The sequence below is a fragment of the Spermophilus citellus genome, assembly GCF_964194105.1.
Source record: "Spermophilus citellus genome assembly, chromosome: 15".
Lineage (NCBI taxonomy): Eukaryota > Metazoa > Chordata > Mammalia > Rodentia > Sciuridae > Spermophilus > Spermophilus citellus.
This window is the reverse complement of record NC_138195.1, coordinates 74,094,316-74,114,756: the sequence shown is the minus strand read 5'-3', so window position 1 is coordinate 74,114,756 and position 20,441 is coordinate 74,094,316. Positions and strand designations below refer to the sequence as shown.

The 20,441-nt window shown below is 38.1% G+C and overlaps 1 protein-coding gene across 1 annotated transcript in view; it reads right to left on the bottom strand.

Moving 5' to 3' along the window:
- The window catches only part of SORCS3 (sortilin related VPS10 domain containing receptor 3), a gene marked incomplete at both ends in the record, with an annotated part of 577,733 nt that overhangs the window by 210,016 nt on the left and 347,276 nt on the right, over positions 1-20,441 (bottom strand). The window contains one exon of the mRNA XM_081268651.1: positions 10,214-10,287. Within this exon, the coding sequence (XP_081124777.1) occupies positions 10,214-10,287 (74 nt within the window). The remainder of the gene's footprint in view (positions 1-10,213; positions 10,288-20,441) is intronic.

Genomic DNA, 20,441 nt, shown 5'->3' with positions numbered 1-20,441 from the left:
TTCATCCATTTACCAGCAAATGCTGTAATTTCATTCTTCTTTATGTCTGAGTAACAGCCCATTGTGTATATATATCACATATTCTTCATCCATTCTTCTGTTAAGGGCACCTAGGTTGGTTCCATATTTTAGCTATTGTGAATTAAGCTGCTATAAACATTGATGTGGCTGCATCACTTTAGTATGCTGATTTTAAGTTCTTTGGATATAAACCAAGAAGTGGGATAACTGGGTCAAATGATGGTTTTATTCCCAGTTTTCCATAGTGGTTGCACCAAATTTAAGCATATAAGTGAATCTTTTGCCCATATCCTCACCAACATTTACTGTTACTTGTATTCTTGATAATTGTCATTTTAATTGGAGTGAGATGGAATCTCAGTGTAGTTTTAATTTGCATTTCTCTAATTGCTAGAGATGTTGAACATTTTTCATATACTTTTTGATAATTCATATTTCTTCTTCTGTGAAGCAACTGTTCAGTTTCTTTGCCCATTTAGTAATTGAGTTATTTGATTTTTTGGTGTTAAGTTTTTGAGTTCTTTGTATATCCTGGATTATTAATATTCTATATAACATGCAGGTGGCAGAAACTTTTCTCCCATTCTGTATGCTCTCTGTTCACATTCTTGATTGTTCCCTTTGCTGTGAAGAAGCTTTTTAGTTTGACACAATCCCATTTATTGATTCTTGATTGTCTTTCTTGCACTTTAGGAGTCTTACTGAAGAAGTTGGTTCCCAAGCTGACATGATGGAAAGTTGGGCCTACTTTTTCTTCTAGTAGGCAAAGGGTTTCTGGTCTAATGTTTAGGTCCTTGATGGATTTTGAGTTGAATTTTGTGTAGAGTGAGAGATAGGAGTCTAACTTAATTTTGTTAAATACAAATTTCCAGTTTTCTCAGCACAATTTGTTGAAGAGGCTATCTTTCTGATGTCTTTGTCTAGTATGAGATAACTGTATTTATGAAGCTGTCTCTGTGTCTTTTATTCTATTTCATTGGTCTTCATGTCTGTTTTTGCCAATACTGTGTTGTTTTTGTTACTATGGCTCTGTAATATAGTTTAAAGTCTGATTTTGTGATGCCACCTCATCAATGTTCTCACAGGATTGTTTTGGCTATTTTGGGCCTCTTATTTTTCCAAATGAACCTCATGATTGCTTTTTCTATTTCTATGAAGAATATCATTGGGATTTTAATAGGAATTGTATTAAATTTGTATAATGCTTTTGGTAGTATGGCCATTTTGACAATATTAATTCTGCCTATCCAGGAGCATGGGAGATCTTTCCATCTTCTGAGTTTTTCTTGAATTTCTTTCTTTAGTCTTCTGTAGAGGTCTTTCACCTGTTTTCATTGTAGAGGTCTTTCACCTGTTTTGTTAGATTGATTCCCAGGTTTTTGTGGTTGTTGTTGTTGTTTTAGGGTTTTTGAGGCTATTTTGAATGAAGTAGTTTTCCTAATTTGTCTTTCAGTGGATTCACCGCTAATGTATAGGAATGCATTTGATTTGGGGCGTTGATTTTATATCCTGCTACTTTGCTGAATTCATTTATGAGTTCTAGAAGCTTTCTGGTGGAGTTTTTCAGGTCTTCTAAATATAGAATCATGTCTTTGGCAAATAGACACAGTTTGAACTCTTCTTTTCCTATTTGTATCCCTTTAATTTCTTTCTTTTTTCTAATTTCTCTGGCTAGGGTTTCAAGGACTATGTTGAATAGGAATGGTGAAAGAAGGCATCCCTATCTTGTTCCAGTTTTTAGAAGGAATGCTTTCAATTTTTCTCCATTTACAATGATTTTAACCTTGGGTTTAACATATATAGTTTTTAAAATGTTGAGCTATGTTCCTACTAACCCTAGTTTTTTAGTGTTTTGAGTATGAATAGATGTTGAATTTTTCAAGTGCTTTTTCTGCATCTGTTGAGATAATCATGTGGTTCTTGTCTTTAAGTCTATTAGTGTGATGCATTATGTTTATTGATTTCTGTATGTTGAAACAACCTTGCATCCTGGAATGAACCCTACTTGATCAGGGTGCACTCTCATTTAAATGTGTTTTGGTATGTGGTTTGGCAGTATTTCATTTAGAAGTTTTGCATCTGTGCTCATCAGGGATATTGGTCTGAAGTTTCCTTACTCTGATGTGTCTTTGTGTAGTTTTGGTGTCAGAGTGATACTAGCTTCATAGAATGAGTTTGATAGGGTTCCCTCCTTTTCTATTCCATGGAATAATTTAAAGAGTATTGGTGTAAGTTCTTCTCTGAAGGTCTGGTAAAACTAGGCTGAGAATCCATCTGGTCCTGGACTTTTCTTTGTCAATGAATGTTTCTTTAGAAAATTTGCATTCCTTCCCAGGCACGGGGTCTTCCTTCCCTAGTCCCTTCCTATTTTATATCCTTTTATGAACTGAATTGTGTCTCCCTAAAATAAATATGTTGAAGCCTTACCTTCCAATGTGATAGCATTTGCTGATGAAGCTTTTGAGAGGTAATTAGGTTTTAATGAGGGTGGGGTGCTCAAAATGGGATTAGTGCCCTTACCAGAAGGGACACCAGAGAGCTTATCCTCCCTCTACACCATCTTCATCAGAAACCCACCATGTTGGATACCTGATTTGAGACTTCCAGCTTCTAGAACTGTGAGAAAGTAAGCTTCTGCTGTTTAAACCACATGGTCTATAGTGTTTTATAAGAACAGCCTAAGCAGACACTGCATAGCCCTAGACCACACAAGAGCAGGACACTCGGATTTTCTTAGTGGCAAGAAGTGTGATCCCTCCTGTCTGTACCCTGGTTTCCAACCTGCATTTTAAACACTCTCCAAGTCATCACTTTGTACTTGCTTCTTGAGATTCTCATCTTAACATCTTCCTTTTCTTTCCTCTCTAAAATTCACATAGTCCCTACTCATGAGACTAGAGAACAACTCATTACTATCAATATATTCAGCCATCCTCACTTCTTTGTGTAACATGCAATCACTAAATAAGCAATCTGAGTTTTCCAGGAAGCCATCAGGGGTCAAAAGCACTCTACTCTTTGCAGTGGCTTTCTTGACCACAGCCCTTATAGGACAATAACAGGTTCAAGTATTCCCAATTGTGAGAATAATCAAATTTTTTTCCCTATGAACGTTTATTATCAGTGGGATTCCAGTATCTCTGAGCAAAAAGAGTATTTCTCCTGTCCTTTGCAGAATTGTCTGAGTGTAATAAGAATTTGGAAGCCATGCATCTATAACTCTGGAGACACTGGCCACCGATAAAGAGAAAGAGAAGGAAATGGTACTTCCATTTACATATTAGTTTTTGCTACACTGGATTAGGTGAGTGGATGTGACTGTCTTTTGAGTTCCATATTTAACCATGTCACTCTTTCCAAGGAAGGGTGAAACATGAACTCAGATGCACTGATCATGATATTAGGAACTCAACACATCTTAATTTCATCCTAAGAGTTGAGCATGCTCTCTTGCTTGGTGCATTGTTGATTACCATGAACATCTTCTGAACACCACATTTTGACTACCTCTTCCATAGCCAAGATTTACTAGCCATATAGCTTGGGTGGCCCCAATCAGCAAAGTAAAACTCAGTTTGTTTGCAAGCTGAGCTTTCATTTCTCCCCTCCTGACCTTGCACGTATTATTTTGAATGTAATGTATTTTTAAATTGCTGCACCACTTTAAATATGTAAGGGAAAGCGGAATTAAATATTATTTGTGGCATACCCTGGTTTGCAAAGGGCCTCTAAATCTGATCCCTTATATCAGGTCGATGCCTAAATCCCATTACTTGAGATTGCAAATGACTATGTTTGCAAAATTGTGGATGCACATTTGGAGACAGCATCAAAAATTCAGCGCATAATGTTAACATTGTTTGAAAAGATCTTGATTTTTCCAGGAAGCAATCTCAAGCCATTCTGCCTGTTCCTTAACTTCTGTCTCATTGTAGATAATGCATTAATAGTCAAAGGATGAGTTGGCAATTGGTTCTTCAGGAACTGTCATCTAGAATCAAAGTGAGTTCTTGATTCAGTCAAAAGAGACCAACCTTCCCCCTCCCCACTTAAGCAAAACACAGGAAAAATTCCAGAAAAATTGAGTCCCACAAAGTTCAAATTCAGGTGAGAGGTACCAGAGAATTCACTCCAGCTACATTACTAAAAGGTAATTACTCACTATTTTCACTTCCACCCTATATCTTCCACACCCACAGATGCTACCTGGCCAAGATGGGTGTCCAGGACAGAGATACATGAGATTCTTATACTTTAAGTGAAATTGGCACTTCTCTGAAAACACATGTGTATACCCATGGTTCATGTGTATGTGTGCACACATACACATTCACAATCCACTGTATTCTTAGAAAATGCAGTCCTATCCAAATGCTATCAAAATATAAAATAAAATAACACAGAACAAGGCAAGAAAACCTTACTGCATTGAATGAGCCTCACTCAAGCTGAGGATATGGCTCTCAGGTCTGTTAATCAATCACTAAATCCCATAGAGTCTGAGTATTGGGTGGCCAGAAATTCCAGAGCACAGTGATATTTCTGTACAACAAGGGTAGACCCAAACAAGAGGTGAAGGGGGCTTGATGGCAATGATGAGAAAACAGAAGAAGTATGTATAGATAGGAGGTTGTGTGTAGACAGAAGAAGAGCTTTTAATTCTAAAACCCATCATCAAAAAATAAAGATCAGAAGGAAGTGTATTGGTTTTCTATTTCTGTGTAACAAGTTGCCACAAAATGTAGGAGCTAAAAACCAATAAATATTTACCTCTCTATCTCTGGGAGTAAGGATCTGGGCCCAAACAAAGGGTGCCTCTGTGACCAGAGCCTCTCATAAGGCTTCTCTCAAAGTGTTCTCAGGGCTGCGGCCACATACAAAGGCTTGGCTGGGGAAGGATCTGTTTCCAGACCCAGCTCACTCACATGACTGATGGTAGGAGTCAGTTCCTCACTGAAGCTAAGCTGCTGAACTGTGGCCTCTGTTCCTTTTGACTAGAGATATCCCTGGCACAGGGGCCTCTCCATAGCACAGCTGATAACATGACAGCCTACTCTTCACAAGTAAACAAGATGGTACACCCATGATAAAAATCATTGTCTTATAACTAAACCTCCCAAGTGAAATCTCATTGTAACTCTTTCTCATTCTCTTCAAGAATAGCAAGCCACTAAATCCAGCCTGCTTTCATGGAAAAGGGGACTATAGAATGTCATCATTTCCAGAAGGTAGACATCATTGGAGGCCATCTTGAAGACTTTCTACCACAAGAAGAAACTGTATATTAACTATAAAAGGGCTGGTACTGTCATATACTATAGATTGGAATATACAATAACATGTGATTTCTGTGACAGATTTTAAGATACTTCAAATGTACAACTTTTGATGTAACAACTTCTCTTCTAGTCATACTTAAATCAGAAATATTAAACTCTATTACCAATATCTCACCCCCCATATCCCAAGGAATATGCACATAAGGAATATTATACTGATTTTCTGGGGATGGGTGAGTGTGATAAATGGGGAGTAAAGGAGAGATGGAAGATGGTTCTATATTTAAAAAGCTATGATAATTGAGGGAAAGGACATAGGTGTAATGGGAACTCTGGAAGGGAATAGACAGTAGACAATAAAACCCTATAACAAAATTGTCTTAGAGCCCATGAAAAATGGTGAGAAGATAACTCTTAATGACAATAAGGACATAGAAGAGACAGATGTGGATGGAAGAGTTTCAGAAAGAGTCATGAATTGTGTGATATCATGTATTTTTTTGCAACTCCCTGAAGAAAATATTCAGTAAAAACTACATTACTCAGAAATTCTTTCAGGGTTGAATGTAGAGACAGCACCAATGGAATCTAATACTCTGCTGATGCTAGGAAAAACACAATCAAGTTTTTATTTGGGCTACCTAGGACAGTGGCCCAAGAAAGCAATTCTAGATAAGAAAGAACTATGCATAAAAATATCAATGAAACCATTACTTATGATAATGAAAACTGAGAATTTTCAGTGTCCAATAAAAATAAGCCCGAGTAATAAAGGATGTATCTTTGCATCATGAAATGTTGCACGGATAATTAAAAGTGATGATTATAAAGATTTTATAAGGACATAAAATCACTGTAATAGAAGATTAAGAGGGGAAAGGCAGATTGTACGAATTCACATGTAATAGTATTATGCACATAAAAAGGAGACTTGGAAAATAAAAACAATGTAAGATAGGACTTCTGCTGTATACTTTTATTCCAGGCCACCCCTTTCTCTGTTAAAGGACTTTTTCCAGGACCTCCTGTCTACACACACCAAGATGGACACACTTTGCCTTTCTGTTCTTACCATTGACTCTTTGGCCTTTCTTAAAGAGCAGATTAGAAGCTGTTGATACAACCACCACTAGAAATCTACAATTCTGCAGGCTGGCCTTCAGAAAAGTACAACAGAGACCGAGAGCCCATTCTGAATGTCATTACACATCAGCCACTCTATAGTAGCGATCTAGCCTCAGAGCAGATCAAGGAGCAGTCTTCAAGACTCCCTTGCCCTGCATCTTCTAACATGTCCGATCTGGAACTTCTATACCCCTTGACATTTTAGAGGGTTTCTAACTCTCAAGACTATCCATATTGCAATCCAAGCGCCCCAGAAATTGGTTAAGGGGGTAAAAACTGAAGTTCCTGACATCTTAATGGATATTACTTTATCAAAACACTTTCTTGTAGAATGATAAGAAGGATCTCATTCCCTTTCAGTAGAGAGAATAATTAAGAAGAGATTGCAAATGACTATGTTTGCAAAAGAGGGGAACCCTTGAGATATTATTTTCCCATTTCACGATTCTATACTAGTGAATGCCATTAGAAATCAGAGGCACTGGCAGGAAATTCCAGTTTTATAGGGACTTCAAGAAGATCTGATCCCTCTGTGATGTAATTGAAAAGAATTCCCAAAGAGGGCAAACACCTGGGAAGAGTGCAGGGCCATAGGGTTAAAGCTGTGAGCCACAATTGTTCAGATTGGATGTGCAGAGAAAACACCTTTCCACTTGCAGAGTGTGCCTGCCTGGTAAAGATCTTCCAAGGGAAAGGTGGGAATATTATTCATTTGCAGCTCAGTAGGATTATAAAGGGGCGGGGGAACAGAACACCCCTCCCCATGACTACCACTCTACCCAAGCAAAGTATAGGAAGAGTGAAGGGGAAATGTTAGGATATTTATTCTACTCACATGCTCTCCCTACAAATTCTTACTTCTGAAGCAGTTGGGGTAATGAATGGGAGTACGTGCTAACCCAGAACCAGGTTAACTAGGAGCTTTTAGGTCAGCTTTTCCTTTTCCTGAGACATGAGATTGATGGCTGAGTCATTTCAGGGTGAAAGAGTCCTAGGTGACCTCCGGATGGTGTTAGAATGGTTAGAATTCATAGAAACAAAATATTTTCTCCAGATGAAGCTTTTATTACTGATGTTGATGGATACCATACCCCACACCCTGCCTACCCCACAAGCACTCTGGGGCACAAACAAAAAGTGAAAAAAAAATAATGATAATGATAATGATGATAGCACCTCTCAATTCCCAATGTATTTCCATGTACATTACAGCAACCAACACAACAGACAAGAGATTAGAGAACAACGTTAGGGTGAGGTGTAGATTCTTGACAATAAATTAGACCCATTCAGAAGTTATCAGGGGTCCATAGGCACATTGCCCAACCATGTGAATGTCATTCACATTCGTGGCCCAGCAAAAAATTCATTTATAAGTTATGTTCTTAAGGATTGCTAATCAACATATTACTTAAAGTACTTCAAGTACTTCAGCACAGCATACTTAAAGACCTATAATTTACAGATTGTAAGTCTAAAGTAGAGAAGTGAAATTGCCAAGTCTCCACTTGATCACATCTGATTCTGTCAAAAACCTTATGCAACTGATGGAAAAGCATTATTCCCATTACAGAATGAGGAAAACATAGGTTAAAGAAGTTCCACTGAAGCTGAACTTTGCTCTATCCTCAGATAGATGCACATTTTGTCTTTTCTTAAGGCGATATAAAACACATCCCTAATATGTACAGCACCATGTCTTCTCTGTATAAATGGTTTAGCACTTTAGACAACCTTGGATTCTGTCTTTGGGGAAAAAAAAAAAACAGATTACATAAAATAGGCTCTTCCTCTGTGACTCCTATGACACCTAAAAGAATAATCTCGGCAATTATACATCAGAAACCGAGAAGTGATAATTACAAAAATGGGATGTTCAGCTACCCCTTGGCTAGCCAGCACGGGCACTAACTTTTATATTTCCCCATGGGGCATATATGAAAGAATCACAGAGTGGAGGAGAGATGAAATACAATTATCAGGACCTGGGGATTTATTCTTCCTGCTACACAAAGAAAGGGGGTGGGGCGGGGGGCAGCAGCTGCAGCATTCTCATCTTGTTCTTTGCAAAAGATAGGAAAATGCGGCCCTTCATCCACTTAATCTAATTTCCTTCAGAAATGATGACAAAGCTCATGCAGTCTACTGTGCTTTCCTTCTCCATCAACTTGACTCCCGAGTTGGCCGACTGCCTTATCATCAGAAGAGTTTGTTCCAGAAACAGCAGAAGCCCTTTTCCTCTATTTGGAGGGAATTTTGAGCACACTGAGAATGGCACAATGAGAAATTGGTCCATCTCAGCTGAGCAAAGGCTATAGTTAGTTGTCTGGAATATCAGAAAAACAAATATTACCTTATTCTGCCTTAGTCTATTGAAAAATCTGGAGTATCAAACATGGACCAAATAATAGCTATAATAAGAGTTATAGTTGAAATAATAGTTGGCCCATAGGAACAAAAGTACTGAGAATAGACCAGGTGTTGAGTGGAGAGAAATACTCCCAATTTCCCTTTCTCTTCCAGGCACTCTGAACTGTGTACTATAAACCAGTTGATTTTTACAGTAGGCATAGGCAATCACCATTTATAATTATGGACATAGTTCTGTGGATGCAGAGGGGACCAGGTGAAACCACTGCTTCCAAAGATGTGGGGGTGAATGTATATGTACACAAGATACTTGTCACCATTGTCCCCCACCATACACACATAACAGCCAATGTTGTGCAAGGCATAAATAGCTATCGTGTGATTTTTTTTAAAAAAAGGGAACAGAAATAAGCTGTTTGAAAAATGAAGTAATAGGTGTGACTTTCAGACATTGTAAATTTTGGTTTTGGTTTTGAATTAAGTATAGTAGATACTTAATTATAATCAAGTATAGTAGATACTTTTTGGTCTGTGATTTATCCTATCCCTTCGTCTGTTCCTTTTTCTGCTGAAATGAAAGCAAGATACAGGTAAGAAGCATTTTCACAGTAGAGCAAGGAATCGTACAAGGCAAATTTATAGTGAACTTGTTATAACCAAGGTAAAAACAATAGGCGCCTAAGAATTGATGCACCTATTAATGAAAACACTTTCTGATTAAGAGGAAGGGCTAATTTTTCATTTGAAACATGGAGTCACACTTATAAAAATGTGTTTTCAAATGCTGCACCATGGAGGTAGTTCTGAGGAATTATCAGGTGTGACGGGAGGGCAGGATTGTGTGCAATGAATTCAAGAATCGGTGATGCCAGGCCTGGCAGGCATCTTTCCTCAAGCTCCTCCAGGGTCCTAATATGAATTGTGAGTCTCCAGGAATGTAGACCTGGGTAATCATAACCTAAATTTATTTGACCACAAAACCTCCTATGAAAGGAGAAGACTTTAGTACCATTACTATTCTTCAATGTACATTTGGGGAAATACTGGTTATTTTAAGAATAGGTACATAAAATGTATGCTTTTTGAAAAAGAAGGGAGCTTAGAATGTCCCTAAGAGCACCCGATCATGACCCTTTTCTAATCTAGTACTTCTCAAATTTTCATGGGCACAAGGATCCTCAAGGGATCATATTAAATGCCGATTTCAGTTCCACAAATCTCAATGGAGCCTGTGATTCTGCACTTCTAACAAGTTCCCCGGTGATGCTGTTGCTGCCAATCCATGAACTCCTCTTTGAGTACCAAAGGGCTAGATCACATTTGATTTCAAGTGCTAAAGGTGTCCAGGGCTACCCACAGTACTCTGCTCTCTCATAGTTCTTTACCAAGAGTGTGATGCGTGTGGGGAAGCGGCTTACCAGTAAAACCTGTTGGGTGTGATGCGCTCATGCATGAGCTGCCACCTTCTTCCAAAGTCCATGGAGCTGTAGAGCTGCAAAACAATGAAATGAGGAGAAGGTAAGCACCACTGCTAAACAGGAACACAGGTGTTCTCCCCGGACCATCCCAACACCAAAGTGCTAACACACTCAAGTAGGCATCCACTGTACCCAACTAAAACCCCAGAATATGACCAACTAAAAATGCAGCCATGTTTGGCTATCTTAGCAAAGAAGATGCCAGATCAACTAGTGTTTTTGAGCTGGGTATAAATCCACTTCCAATGGCCATCACTGCCTGTTTTAGGGATAAATCCCTTCATAAAATTATGTCTTTTTTCTTCAAACTCCATATAGTCTCTAGTTACACTTCAAACAATCCAGCAACATTTACTAAAAAGCAATTTACTGAACAACTCCTACACACACGATATTCTGAGGGACATGAAGATAAAGAAAGGTCAGATTCCATACTCCCAGGAAAAGCAGAACATATGTGTAAAAATATTCACTAGCTAATATCTGAGCCAATATTAAATGCAAAATGTTGTGCTCTTTCACTGTTTTCTATTACTGCTTTGATATGGATGATGTGAAATGGAATGCCTCAATGCCACCAGAGATATCAGGCTCATTTATACTCCCACATCTTTGCAAGACAGCAAGGATAGGCCACCCTTATGTTTAAATAAAATTTACCCACCCATGAAAGCGAGCGCAAATCTGGCCTTCACAAAAAGCATTTTCTAAGCATTCCAGCCCACTCATCTCTCATCTTTCTCATCTTTTGTTTCTATTGAGCACTGAACATGGGGTGATATATGGGGATATCTTTCAAATTTGTCTGTTGTTTAGTTGTGTCTACATTCCTTGAATACATACAACGCGTTCATGAAATATCTGTCTCATAAATATCTATAATTAAAAATAAACAGGTCAGGATGGATCGCGCAACTCATGGGATGAGAAAAAAATCCAGAGGATACCTCGGACTCTGGGAAAATAAAAGAGAACCTTCTGGATAACTGATGGAGTCTGATTCCATGTTCACTTATTTTAAGGAGGTAGATTCTAACCCCTTTATATCCAGGACAGGACAACAACTTGTAAGAGACTAAGAAGGGATTTCTTTCATTTACATAAGTGAACTGAAGTATAATATCTGAATCAAACTACAATTAAATAATAATAATAATTATTATTATTATTATATAATATATAATAATAATTTATTACTATAATAAATAATTATTATTATTATTATTCTGACTTGTGGCTTATTCACATACATTTGAAACTTACAATAATCCAGAAAGGAAAGTAGGGTGGCCATTACTAACTTAAACGCATGTCCTTAAGCAACCTCTGATCTTTGTAGGCAGAGTTGATCTATGCCTGATTCACCTTTGTGTATCAGTGGTTGGCATATAACAGGTGAGCACACCCACCTCCTATTTCATGAAACTCAATTTTGGAGAAGTTAAGTTTTGACCAAAGGAACTAGGATTTCAGTTTTCTGATGCTTGGTTCAAGTCTCCTTCCATGGAACTGGTGCTAGCATATCATGATAATCCCCCCATGTTTACATTTCTTTTCCACAAACGTTTACAGGTTGTGAAATAAATGAAGCCAGAAATAAAGGGTGCTCAAGTTTATAGAAAGAGGGCAGGTATAGTTCTGAAATAACCTTCCCAGTATCTCTTAACTGTTAGGGCTGTGCTCTTCACCATTTGTGAAGTTCTAAGTCATAAAAGTTCCAACCTTACAATTCAGAGAAAAATCCTTTTCTGTATGAACTTCTGAAAATCTCAAAGTTTTACAGAGCTTGCAGAAACTTTGATGCATTTCAATTTAATCCAGCAATTTTTAAAATTCTGGCAGCATGAAAAATTATCTCTTTGTATAGTAAGTGACATTTATATAGATAGGTATATAGATACACAATCATATACAGAAAGTTAGTAAGTTATGCATTTACATGCATGTACATGTGGGGAGAGAGAGAAAGGGAGAGAGAGAGAGAGAGAGAATCAATTTGAACCATTTCTTTCAGTCTTCAATATAGCCTATAAGATAGTGAAGTGTACACATAAATTATTATTTGCATTTGAAGGCATCAACTATTGGTGCTGAAAAGTGTCAATAGGAACTATCTGCAAAATCAGGATGCCAATCACAAGTTTCTACCATCACACATAAACTCTATCATCACACATAAACACATAAAGTCTCAAAGTATTTATGCAAACTGGGTTCTAACTTTCATAAATAAGACTAATTTCTATGTGTGTCCAACTCTGAATATGAGGAAAACAGACAAAACTATCCTCCATTTGCCTCTAAGTCCCTTTCTTTATTTACCAGCTTAGTGAATAAAGCAATACTGGCTCTAAACCCAATAAGTTATGTACACACAAGACCACTTCTAATTATTTTTAAATGAAAAATAATAACTAGATATTATATTTATGAAGTATAATGTGATGTTTTGACATATGCTTCGGAATATATTTTGGAATGACTAAATCATGTTCATTAACAAATCCATCACCTCACATAACTTATCTTTTTGTATGTGGTAAAATACTTGTCTATTCTTTTAGAAATTTTGAAATATATGATGAATTTATTATAGTTAACCATTCTGTGAAATGGATCACAGAGCTTATTCTTCCTGTATAACTAAAATATTGTATTGTATGATTAACATCTCCCTTTTTCCAATTCTTTCAACTTTATTCTTCAAACCCCCAAACCAATCATCTACTCTTGACTTCAATGAGGTTCACTTTTTCTAGATTTCACATACATGTGAGTCATGTTCAGTTTGTCTTTCTGTGCTTCACATCTAGTTTTTTAGAAAGAGACCAGTGTAACTTTTCCCTGACCTTCAGATATACATACAGAGAAGCCACATCAAGGGGGCAACAGAGTAAAAGCTGATATTCTGGAAGTCATCAACTGGACAGATTGATGGGTAGAAATAGAACAATAAGGTTTCCTGAGAAATATGTCTTGAGCAAAGCCCTTAGAGATCGGTGGTGTGGATAGGAGAGAAGGTGGATGGAGACTTACTGGGTGGAAAACGCAGTAAGAGCAAAGGTGACAATACGGCCGATGTCTTGAGCTTGGATGCTGGGAAACTCCTAGGACGAAGCTGGGATATGACGACTCTTGCTGGTCAAAAGGAGGAAGAGACTGACTACCTGTCCATCTATCTATGTATCTACTTGTGAATGTTTGTCTATATATACTTCCTGTATATTTACACTGGCGGAGGGAGGAAAAAGAGACTTTGCAAGGACCATGTCACCCCACTTGGAAGAATACATCCATACATTTAATTGCAGGGACTGAGTTATCCATGTAGAGTTTTAAGAAATGGTTCCCTCTCCTTCCCATGGCAGGTATCTGAGAGACAGATGCTCAGACTTAAGGTACATGTTTTCCAATTCATGTAGAAGAGACTTTGGAACCTCCTATAACTCAAAAGATCTCTCTGTCGACCCTGATTTCAAACACAGCAAATGGAGGCCCCCAAATTCCTTCAAATAAAACCCAACAGGATTGCATCTTCTTCTGCTTCAAACAGGCCAAAACCATGAGGGTCACAAAGCACTGTTGGGGTCCCTGTCCTCTAGGAAAGCCATCAGTCCTCCCACCAGGGAGAGTACTTCCTGGGCCCACCCCTAGGCGAAGCATAGACCCTCTCATCCTGTGCTCTTCCCGACACAGAAAGGATGGTGCTGATCTCATACAAGCCTGTTCCACCTGCTGCCTCCCTTGTCTTTGGTTTTGCTTTTTCAGCTCTTCAGTTTGACTGATGGGGGAAAAATTAAATTGAATTCTCTGCCTAGAGGCTGATTCAGATGAACAGAAAGAGCAAGCTGCAATTCATTAAGGGCCTTGGGTTAGCTACCTTGTCTCTCAATCTATAGCAAGTTGCTGAGTCTTAAATGTATTTTTATTCTACCACAAGCTAGATTTTGCAGTCTCTTTGCTTACACATTTGTTCTTCCCCTTCATTTAAATGTTCATCCAGTCATTCATGCATGCATTCATTCATTCACTAAAAGTTAAATAGTCACCATACTCTTGGCACGAAATTAAATGCTAGGGCTATAAAAAAAATTTTTAAAAAGCCCAGGTCAGTGGAAGACAGCAATGCCTATATTTACCCAACAGTGCATTTGTGCCTTGATATTAATATGATTTATGACTACCATGAAAAAACTGTGGGAAATCAGTATTTCCTTCTTTTGTTCATCAAGATTTTTAAAAATTATTATTTTCATGTATTACTTTTGTAACTAAAATATTAAAGTTTGAACATTCAGATGAAAATGAAACACATGCTGAACATTCAGTAGTAAGATTTAGAAGATTATTTAATGGTATGAAAATGCTCATGATATATTTATTGTTCATTTAAATTATAAACATATCTATTGGCATCAATTTTATTTAGATATTATAAACATTTCTTGAAACATATTAGAAGGAACTATACCCAAATATTAGCAGTGGTTATCTCTGAATTGTAAGATGATGAGTAATTTACGGGTTTTTAAAAGAGTTTCATCATTTCCAGATTCTTATAGTGAATATGTATTATAAACTAACATTTTATTGTATTTATATGCTTATTTTAGTAAGTTTCTGATTATAATGTATATGTTACTATATTTTCTCTCAAGTTACTTCTTAAAAGGTTGGAAATGGAAGAAACTGAGGAATAAAATTGACAAAATTTTGCTATGTTCATACTTAACTGTATCACAATAAATTTTATTTTATGTATAATTGTAATGCACTAACTAAAATTTTTTGAAAATTTTAAGGCCAAGAATTAAAACTTCAAGATTTTGATGAGGTAACTAGAATTAGTCAAAGAAAATGGGGTTTTCCATGGAACAGTGGTATATCACAGAAACTGTCATGGACACAGGCGAATCCTTCCTGGGACAGGTGCTGTGTGGGTGCACATGATGCTTATAATATATCCCTGCATACCTTCAACCCAATGCATTTATTGTGCCTTCCAAACAATAAACATCTTTAAAAATGCCCCTTTTTTATACAATGCTTCCTATATGAGGCCACATTCTGCTCCACATCCTGCCTCATGATGCCCATCCCTGCAAAGACATCATCCCTGAACATTACCAGAGAACAAACCAGATCACAGCACCCAGATCCTTAACAAGCTCATCTGCAGCAGCAACACACATGGAGAATCCTAAATGAATCATCAGAACAAGTGGAAAATATGAAAGAACCTGATCTTTTCCTTATTGATTCAGTTATTAGTTCCCTAATTACATCAGCCTGCCAGGGGAAAAGCATCTGATAGCTGGCGAACTAAAAAGGCAATTTAATCAATGGCATATTCTACAGAAAGAACAACGGATTGTACCTGGAAAGTTTAAGTACAAAAAAATAATAATATAAGGTCATTAGGAGCATTGGGCACTGCTATGAGGTCAATATACCTCTTGCCAACAAGCCATGCTGAAGTCCAAACTCCCCACGTTTCTCAATGTGATCTTACAGAGGTAATTGAGAAAAAGGGTCGTTGCAAATATAATCAGGCTAAGATGAGGTCATTAGGGTGGACCTTAGTTCATATGATTGCCGTCCTTATAAGGAGACAGGCAGCCACTGAGGAAAGACAAGGTGAAGACACACAGGGAGAGGGTCATGTGAAAACAGAGGATTGGAGATTCACCTACACACCACGGGATGTCTCAGATTGACGCAACCCACCAGATGCCAGGGAGAGGCCGGGAAGGAATCCTCCAGGAGTCTCAGAGGAAGTCTGGCTCTCCCAACATCTTGGTTTTATCATTCCAGCCTCCAGGACTGCGAAACAATAACTTTCTGTCGTTAAGTCAGCTGGCATAGGGCACTCTGTTATCCCAGCCCCAGGAAACCACAGGCATCCCATGCCACAACAGGGAGCAGGCAGCTGGAGCCAGCTGATGGTGACAGATCTTGCTGCGTTTCTCTGTTGCTTCCCTGTCTTTACCTAGGTAATTCGTTGTAAGGCCAGAAGTCCAGCTCAGGGCCAGATTGTTGAATCTGTGGTTCAAAGTCAAACCTTCATCTGCTTATATTTCTCTGTCCTATATACCCCACCCCCAAAGATACTGTCTAAGAAATAGAAATGCATAATAATCTTACAGAGATAATAAGACAGAGTCAGAAAAGGCAACAAAATATAGAGTTTGCTGGTATCTTACATTTAGGCAATCTTTTAGTACTCAGGTCAGATTCCCTTGAGTCACCCCATCTCCCTCTTAGAAAGGAAGGAGGAGTGGGAATACATTTATATAAAGTCTCTTCCCTGTAGGAAAGCTCCAACTTGATGTATAACTCCCTGCGTTTTTTAAAAAAAAAAAAAAAAAAAATCTATAGGTTTCCAGGTAGCATTTTGCTGAATCATGCTCATGATGGTTGTTGACTTCAAATAAAATGACGCCGGCTGCGGGTGTAGCTCAGGGGTAGAGTACTTCCCTGGCATGTGCAAGGCCCTGAGTTTCATTTTTAGTGCTGCAAATCAAGGAAGCAAACAAAACCAAAGAAAGAAAGCAGGGAAAAGCCCATAGATTGTAGCAGTGCTCACAAGAGAGAAAAGAGAAACCAGGGCCACACAGCAGCCAAGTCTGTGTGGGTTCCTTCCTCAGGCATTCTCTAAAGATTCCCTTTCTTCATTACTGGGGAGGACAAACCCACCCACTATTACCCTATGTTCTGAGGACTCAGACAAGAGCTTTGTCCCTCAGCTGCCATCTTCCTTGACCTTGGGAAATAGATAGAAGAGAGCTACACCATAAAGACATTTATTTTTAAAAGACACACTATTCACCTAGTTCTGCCATTCTTTTTCAGACAGCAGCATTTTTCCTTCTTTTTTGAAGATATCTAGCCATTGAGGTTCATTCATTTTCTCTCTCTCCCTCTCTCTCTCTCTCTCTCTCTCTCTCTCTCTCTCTCTCTCTCTCTCTCTCCTTGTATCATTCACTGTTCGATTTAACTAATATTGATCATGTGCCCATTAAGAACCAAGCACTGTTCTATGGGCTTAGGATCCATCAGTGGACAGACACAGACAGAAAGTGTCTCCCTTCAAGGATCTTACATTCTAGTGAAGATCAAGAGCTCAAATCCTCCAAGACCCATGGTAGGAAAACTTGAGGGAAATGTAAGAATAGTAAACATTATTTGTATTCTTTAGATGCAGGTTCATTTTGCAAGCACTTAACACAGGTAGAAAGATTAGCGAGATTTTTCTCCCCATTTTTATTGAAACACTTGATCCTCTAGGGATATCTTTTGTTTTCCTGTTTTTGACAGAGACAAAACTTCAAAAAATGTTTCACTTTCCTCTCAGCTCTAAGAAACAGAGTACAAATGTGAGGATGCTTGACAGGTGGCATTTCACTATAGTGATGGGGAGAAAGAAGAGACACAGGGAGTTCATGCTCCAGCTAAAAGGCGCCTAAGCTGTTCCATAGATAGAGAGCAGAGCTGGTCCAGTGTCATCAGATTTTATCATTTTTCAAGGGAACTTGAAAATTCAGATTTTTCTGTGAAATCTGTACATTTTTCACTTTGGTAACAAATTCAAAATACACTTCAGGTGAGATAAGGTATGTCTTGATCCAGATCACCAGATGATCTATAAGGACCAAGACTTAATGTCCTATCTCTCAGTGTAGATGTACAGCTGCCTCAAGAAGAGAGTAGGGTTATTTGACATTGAAATAGCATTGCTTGATTTAGCAAATAAAAATACATAATTCCAAACTAATTTGTATTTCAGGAAAAAAATTAAAAACGTTTTATATGCCTCATGAAATATTAAGGACATACAGTTACTATTTTTTATTTAAAAATCAAATTTAACTGGGAATGCTGTATTTTATCTGGAAACGCTACCTTGAAGTCACTTCCATTCCATTTCTAAAACTCTGTATTATGAAATGCAACAACTTATATACTGTGTTTTTGATCTCTGGCATTACACTTGTTCTTTGGCCAAATGAATAAAAGAATCTTGGAACTATAAATTACTAAATTAACTGAAATCATTTCGTTCATTCATTAATTCAGTATTAAGTGAGCACCTAGCATGTGCTAGCCTCAGTGTTATGAATGATAACAAAGAAGAATAACACAATCTTCCCTGATTGGCAGAAACTCAAGGCCTCCCTAGGAACAGATATATGTCAAGAGGTAAGCACAACACACAAGGTCCATGCAAATGGAAGCAGAGCTGGAATGCTAAGTGTCCACAGGAAGGAGTTGCCAGTTCTGTTGCCTTGGGTAGGGTCTATTGGCTAAGTCAAAATGGATGAGTAGAAGTTGGCCTGAAGAATAAGTTCCACCCCCAAATTGTAGATATCCAAGATGAAAAACTACGGTCATTAGGAAAGAAGTTGGAGATAAACAGAAAACATTATTTCATCTTCCTTCAAGGGTGCTCTTCACTTGGCCCCAGATTACTGCTCTTTGGTGTAACTGGACACAACGGAAAAGAGGATAAAACAGAGTCTGAAAGAGTTCCAAACAAGGAAATCTCAAGGATTCAAGAGGAAGGAAGAGACACCCCCACAATAAGGTAGATAAAACAAAAACTTGAAGATTGGCAGATAAAAACAGAATAATGTACACAGATACATATTGTTTATGAAATTTCAAAACACTTCCTAAAAGAAAGTGCTTTTGAAACCTAAAAGAGGAAAGTTCCAACACACACACACACACACACACACACACACACACACAAATAAATAAATAAATAAATAAATAAATAACTTTCCCCAAATTCTCCTTTTACAGCAAATTCATGAAATTCATTATGAATTTGATACAAAAAAACAGATGTCCTATAAACAGTATCAAAAAAAAGAAGACAACAAAAAAAATTTTAAAAAAACCAATTTAAGACCTACTGCTTCTCAAAGATTTCCATCAAAGCATGTGCAAATTGCCAAAGGGAATCAAACATCCCTCTAGAAATCTGGAGATTTGACCTTAAGCAGTTTGATATGAGGGCAGGTATTTTTCACCTTTTTAATTCTCATCTTAAAATTCCATAGATATTTTGTGGTCGTCTCTAAAATAAATCTGCTTAAAATAAATGATGCCCTTCTTCCAAAATTCTTTAAGTGAAGTGGACTCTCCATAAAAATACTCTGTATCTAACCTGCTCTGTTTTCCACCCCGTACAGTGCAGTGGGAGTCCTAGTTTGAGGAAGAGGGACCAAGAATGCCTGACATATAATTCAGGGCTGGATGCAATTGCTGGGGTCAACATTTAATTGTCTCAAGTGTTTTTTGTGCTGGGTGACTGCAAGGGGGGACTGGGGATCATTCCTTGATACTGATGTCTATGAAGATTGGAATCCTAGACTTCACATAAGGAGACGGCCCGAGGTCAGGGTTTTCATTTAGTGTTCCTTAAATATAATGAACAAAGGAAAGGGAAACATGTAGTCTTGGATGGTGTTACACTTGCAAGAAAGCAATTCAAGCAGACTGTGACAGCTGACATATTTTTGTCATAGTTCTGTATGACCCTTCAGACTTAGCCTTCTCACTATGCCTTGGATTCCATACACTTCATGTTTACCTTTGGATGGTCAAAGCTCTATTTCCCGACACAGTGTCCTACTCCCTGGGAGAGATGCTTGTGTTTCTAAAGGCCCATTTGAGGACACATATGAGGCTAGCCCCATAACCCAAAGTCCGCCCTATGGTATAGAGTGCCCTTCTCCAATGGAGCAGGCAGAAACTGGCTCATACTGACATTGATGTCTACATTTTGGCAAATTAGTAACATCAAGTTCATTTTCCACCTGCCTTTGCCCTTAGGAGTCTCCCCTTTCCCCTTATTTTCCAAATCCCATTCACATTGGCTCCCTTTTGGTTTCTCAAACATGCCATGGATCTCTCTGGTCTCAGGGTCATTCCACATGCTGCCCCTCGCTACCCAGAGCACTCTTCTTCCGCTCCACATGTCTCCTTCTTTCCCTTCATGTACTTAGATCCGACTCACACTTCAGGCATCAGCAGAAACAGTACATCCTAAGGGAAGCACCAAATCTAATGTCACTTCCTTTTGGGCTCTCTGTTCTTTTATTTCATAACAATCATAAAAGTATGAAAATGCTTGTACAGTTAACATTAACAACATCTAGCT